The sequence below is a fragment of the Erinaceus europaeus genome, chromosome 4 (assembly GCF_950295315.1).
Source record: "Erinaceus europaeus chromosome 4, mEriEur2.1, whole genome shotgun sequence".
Taxonomy (NCBI): domain Eukaryota; kingdom Metazoa; phylum Chordata; class Mammalia; order Eulipotyphla; family Erinaceidae; genus Erinaceus; species Erinaceus europaeus.
This window is the reverse complement of record NC_080165.1, coordinates 117362385-117367195: the sequence shown is the minus strand read 5'-3', so window position 1 is coordinate 117367195 and position 4811 is coordinate 117362385. Positions and strand designations below refer to the sequence as shown.

Here is a 4811-nt window from a genome sequence, read left to right as displayed (position 1 = left end):
ATCTCCACCTGCACAAACAACAGAAAATAAGAGAGCTCATAAATCTCTACACCAGTGATTAACAAATTTTGGATACTGGGAAAAGATATTACAGTGTGGGGAGGGTTCTCACTAATTCATTAATAAAGACTGATTTGCTGACAATCTGTTTAGTTTACAGCACAGGGGGAAAGCAAACAAGACCCTGCTAACAAAACAAAATGTTAGGGGTTAGTGAATTCCCAGCTGAGACCAGGATTAGAGATATGATATCTTAATGTAGAGAGGGGGTGTAGACACAACGTCAAAAGTATAGAAGTCACACTTAGATTTTGCACGTCTAACGTAAGGAAAGAAATCTCAAGGAAGAACTAGTAGGAGAGATTTTGACATAGTCTCTCCAATTTCATGTCAACAGATGCATTGAAGCTTTTAATTTCAGTTTCTCATTCTCTTTCTCCTTTCTTCCTAGATTTTTGCTATTCTCTCAGGAAAAAAGAAAAGAAAAGAAAAGAAAAGAAGAAAGAAAGAAAGAAAGAAAGAGAGGGAGAGAGAAAGAAAGGAAGGAAGGAAGGAAGGAAGGAAGGAAGGAAGGAAGGAAGGAAGGAAGGAAGAAAAGGTCTGGAGTGGGACTGGGGGGGGGAAAAATCCCAATGTCCTAATGGGGAAATACTGCTTAGAGACTGATAATGCCATTTCATGTATGGAACCCTGGTAGCACAGAAGATGTGAAGAAGGGAGTAAATACTACAGGAAAGGAATATACACAGCAATGTTAAATGCATTTCTAGAAATTTGGGGAAAGGTGCAATGTTACTAAGAAAAGATAAACAACTAGCAAAACATTGTACACATTAGCCTTACCCTATCTTATTCTCCTTCTGTGTCCTCATCCCCACAGAAGTGTGCTGGATTTTGTTTGGATGTGCAACTGTCAATTATGCTTGTGTGCACACAGCCAGTTCCTTGATATCTTTAAGTGGACAGGGTTTTGGTAGTTTCTCATTACCATAAAGATTCCAAGATCAGACGAGATTGGGCCTGTTCAGGGTGGTTTGGCCATAGACACCATAAAGATTCTATGAGGCTGATTTTCCTAATTTACTCAGGCTAAGGTAGGAAGTTACCTTGATAACATGCTAGCTTTACAGTGTTGTCAGAAGGCAAATGATCAATGCCTGGATTTTAATCGATGTCTTTTGGACACAAGAGAATCAGTAATCTTTCTTTACTTTTGGAAGATCCAGAAAGAGCAAAATGATCTGGTCAGAGTTTGTAAAGTTTCCTGTAACAACCACTAGACCACTTAGGCGGGGAAGCAGGCCTTAGGAGATGGGCAGTGGCTAGAGGGTGTGGCTGGGGCCTGTTTCTCTTTGGTCAGACCCTCAGTGGAAGAAGATGACCAGTATTTTCCCATGGCGGTTGAACTGATTTACATTACAAACTAGAAATCATAATCTGTGCTTGAGAGTTTCCCTCCTGTTATGAAAGGGGTCTAAGAGCTTTGCTAGGGCCCCGCAAGCCCCTCCCCTGGGTTACAAGGATCCGCCTCTCTATTCCCCAGATAAATTCCTAGTGTCCACCAAATTCCTCAGCACTCTCTCACACTCTTCTAAGACCACGGTTCTGGGAGTGGGGAAACAGAGCCCTGATTTCCCTTTGCAGAAGCCCCTGCGGTACCATCTGAAAAAAGGAAGGGGTGTGAGACCCAAACACTGCTTCAAGTCCCAAGGCGAGGAGACTGCGCCACACTCCACATTCAGGGACCCCATTGGTTTGGGAGTCTCTCTCTCTCTCTCTCTCTCTCTCTCTCTCTCTCTCTCTCCTTTTCTCCACCAAATATGTCCACCGGCTCCCTCAGTGATGTGGACGACCTTCAAGAGGTGGAGATGCTGGACTGCGATGGGTTGAAAATTGACTCCAATAAGGAGTTTGTAACCTCCAACGAGAGCACAGAGGAAAGCTCCAACTGTGAGATTGGGTCTCCCCAGAAGGGCCGCGGCAGCCTGGGCAAGAGGAGGAAAGCGCCCACCAAGAAGAGCCCTCTGAGTGGGGTCAGCCAGGAAGGGAAGCAGGTCCAGCGCAACGCGGCCAACGCACGCGAGCGGGCCCGGATGCGGGTGCTGAGCAAGGCCTTCTCCAGGCTCAAGACCACCCTACCCTGGGTGCCCCCGGACACCAAGCTCTCCAAGCTGGACACGCTCAGACTGGCGTCCAGCTACATCGCCCACCTGAGGCAGATTCTGGCTAACGACAAGTATGAGAATGGCTACATTCACCCAGTCAACCTGGTAAGTTCTCTTGCGCGGCTGCTGCTGCAAAAGGTGCAGGGGTCCTGCCCAGTGTCTTGCATTTCTGCTGGCAGTTTGCAAACAAACGCCGTCGGCACTAGACAGGGGGGTTTCATAATTTTCAGCCACCACCTGCCCAGCTTCTCTAAGGGTCCTTGCAGACAGTTTCCACAGGGCCTGGCTCTCTGCCTTACTCGCCACAGGGGTAGGGATGACTTATGCTAGTGTTTGACGTGGCAGCTCAATTGGGAGTTTGCAAATGTATTGAGCTGGCAAAGAGGAGGATCTCCCTCCCCCCCACCCCCTTAGCGCACCAGTGTGGGCCAGAAGGTGTTGGTGAAGGTCGACAGGGGGTACCGACCAGATGCTAATCACACAGAAGACATTTCATGGCTCTCCTTGTTTTTTTAATTAAACAGTAGAACTTCACACCTCTCCCCAACTTCTTGCAAATAAAACCACCCAAATAATTTTTAAACCATTAGATAGGGGCAGGTTCACAAGCTCCATAATTGCCAGATGTCCCCCCCCCAACTATTTAAATATTCTGTGCACCTCTAATACTCTAATAGGTGGACTGGCATTTTCAAATGCCAAAAGTTCTAGCAAATATCAGCATTATCAGAAAGCTTCCAAGAATAACAGTGTAATATATAATATTAAAGTAAATCATTCACACACAAGATTTAATGACATGTTGCTGTTTATCTTAAAAAGTAATCTCCACTCACTTGGTTTTCCATCCAAAAAAGCAACGCTCATAAGCTTATTGTTTTTTTTTTAAATTATGTTCCTAAAATACATTTTAATTTCTCTTAATGTTTCATTTGATTTTAAAACTCTCAAATGCTGGAGAAAAATAACTTAGTAGCATCTTTGTTTTTATATGATAAGAAGGAGGGATTTTGCTCTGAAAAGTCAAACCTTATCTGTAATAGTGATGGTTGGAATTGTCTTTTCATTTTATTGATTTCAGGAGTTGGGGGTGGGGAAGGAGATGCAAAACAATGTTTTGCCATGGAAAAGTATCTTCCCTCCAGTTGAAAGCCTATGATTTGACAAAAATGTGTTTTTTTTAATTTGTTGAAATCTGCAACTAAATGAAGGTAATTTATAATTGTTTGCTGATGTTTTCATATTCAAATGAGTAACAAGCTTTATTACAAAACACGTGGAGGAAGAGATTCTTTCTGAGCCTTGTAGAAAGAGTTTTAAATTAAATGTGTGTATTATATTAAAAGCATTGCTTTATTGTTTATTAGCATTTTCCCTTAAGTACTAGCAATTAACTTCCTTAAAACAACTTTTATAATGAATGGAGGAAACGAAAGTCGGTACTAGACAAATAAATGAGGATGAACAGCAAGAGAAAGAGCTGGGAAACCTGACCGCAGTCGGGGTTAGAGGTAGAAGTACACTTCCCCTTGAACCTGGTGCCCAGTTGGCACAAGATACTTCACATCTTCCCTGCTCTGGTTCACCACTGGCTTTGCCTCCAGGCTATGCCCCTGCTTGAACCACTTTGTACTTTGCAGATGTTAACCCAGTTACATTTGGAAGCCAGCATGAAGTCTTTCGTTATACCATGAAGCCGTAAATTGGAGCCAAGGCTGCTTTTTGCTTGATACAGTTCCTGGGCGCACTAGTAAATTCTGCGAGTAAATTGCAGAGATAACGGGTCTAGGTCTCCAACTCACAGCCTGCCACTACAGAGCCTTCTCCTTTGGCCTCAGGTTTTGAGCCCAGCCCACCCCTCCACCAATGTCACTTACCTCTTATATCTTCTCTCCTGCAGACTTGGCCCTTTATGGTGGCCGGGAAACCCGAGAGTGACCTCAAAGAAGTAGTGACCACTAGCCGCTTATGTGGAACCACGGCGTCCTGACCTTGGAGGTGCGAGTCTGGGAAAAGCGCGCTCCTTTGGGGGGGGGGGGGAGCTTGCCCCTGGAAAGCGACCCCTGCCCTCCCTGCTCTCTGGCTCTGCTAACTCTTCTCCCCATTCCACCCCGCAAGAACACTTTACAACGACGAGGATCTTCGTTTCCAAAACAGAGGAGATCAATTGTTACTTACAAAGATTCTGGTCTATTTAACTTTATTAACTTCTACCGTAAATGACTCTTCAAGCCTTGCTGGTCCAAGTGCAATATGTAATTATAAATATATAAATAGATAATAAGAGCCTATCAATGTGTATCTTTTGTATAATATGTTGTAAAATGTAGATCATAGAATAGCTGACTTTGACAGTCACATCTATAAAGTAATTCACTTAAAGATATATATATTTTTTCAAACAAGTTTTGCTACTTTCAAAAATAAATCTCATTATATTGCTAAAAATCCTGATATTTGGTGTAATTTTTAAAATGTATTTGGAATAAAATGGTGGGGAGACTTGGGAGAAGTTTAATAATAAAAAATTGTTGTTTGGGATCTCAAAACAAACTTCTAGAGATAGAAAAGAATTAAATTCAATTTACACTATAAAGGTGCTGATGTGATTTTTCATTGAAACCTCAAAAAAAGAAACTCTAATCT

The 4811-nt window shown here is 42.9% G+C and overlaps 1 protein-coding gene across 1 annotated transcript; it reads left to right on the top strand.

Annotated features, from left to right (window-relative positions):
- Positions 1-1558: 1558 nt before the first annotated feature.
- TCF21 (transcription factor 21) lies at positions 1559-4287 on the top strand. The gene is made up of 2 exons (XM_007520021.2): positions 1559-2270; positions 4066-4287. Exons 1-2 carry the CDS (start codon positions 1821-1823, stop codon positions 4153-4155), a joined length of 540 nt encoding a protein of 179 aa, XP_007520083.1. The 5' UTR covers positions 1559-1820; the 3' UTR covers positions 4156-4287.
- The last annotated feature ends 524 nt before the right edge of the window (positions 4288-4811 follow it).

What these genes read in the sequence shown, in the direction of transcription:
- TCF21 (XM_007520021.2), top strand. Translation starts at nt 1,821, where the DNA reads ATGTCCACCGGCTCCCTCAGTGATGTGGACGACCTTCAAGAGGTGGAG. An exon ending in ACATTCACCCAGTCAACCTG is followed by an intron (nt 2,271 to 4,065) that starts GTAAGTTCTCTT and finishes TCTCTCCTGCAG; the next exon opens with ACTTGGCCCTTTATGGTGGC.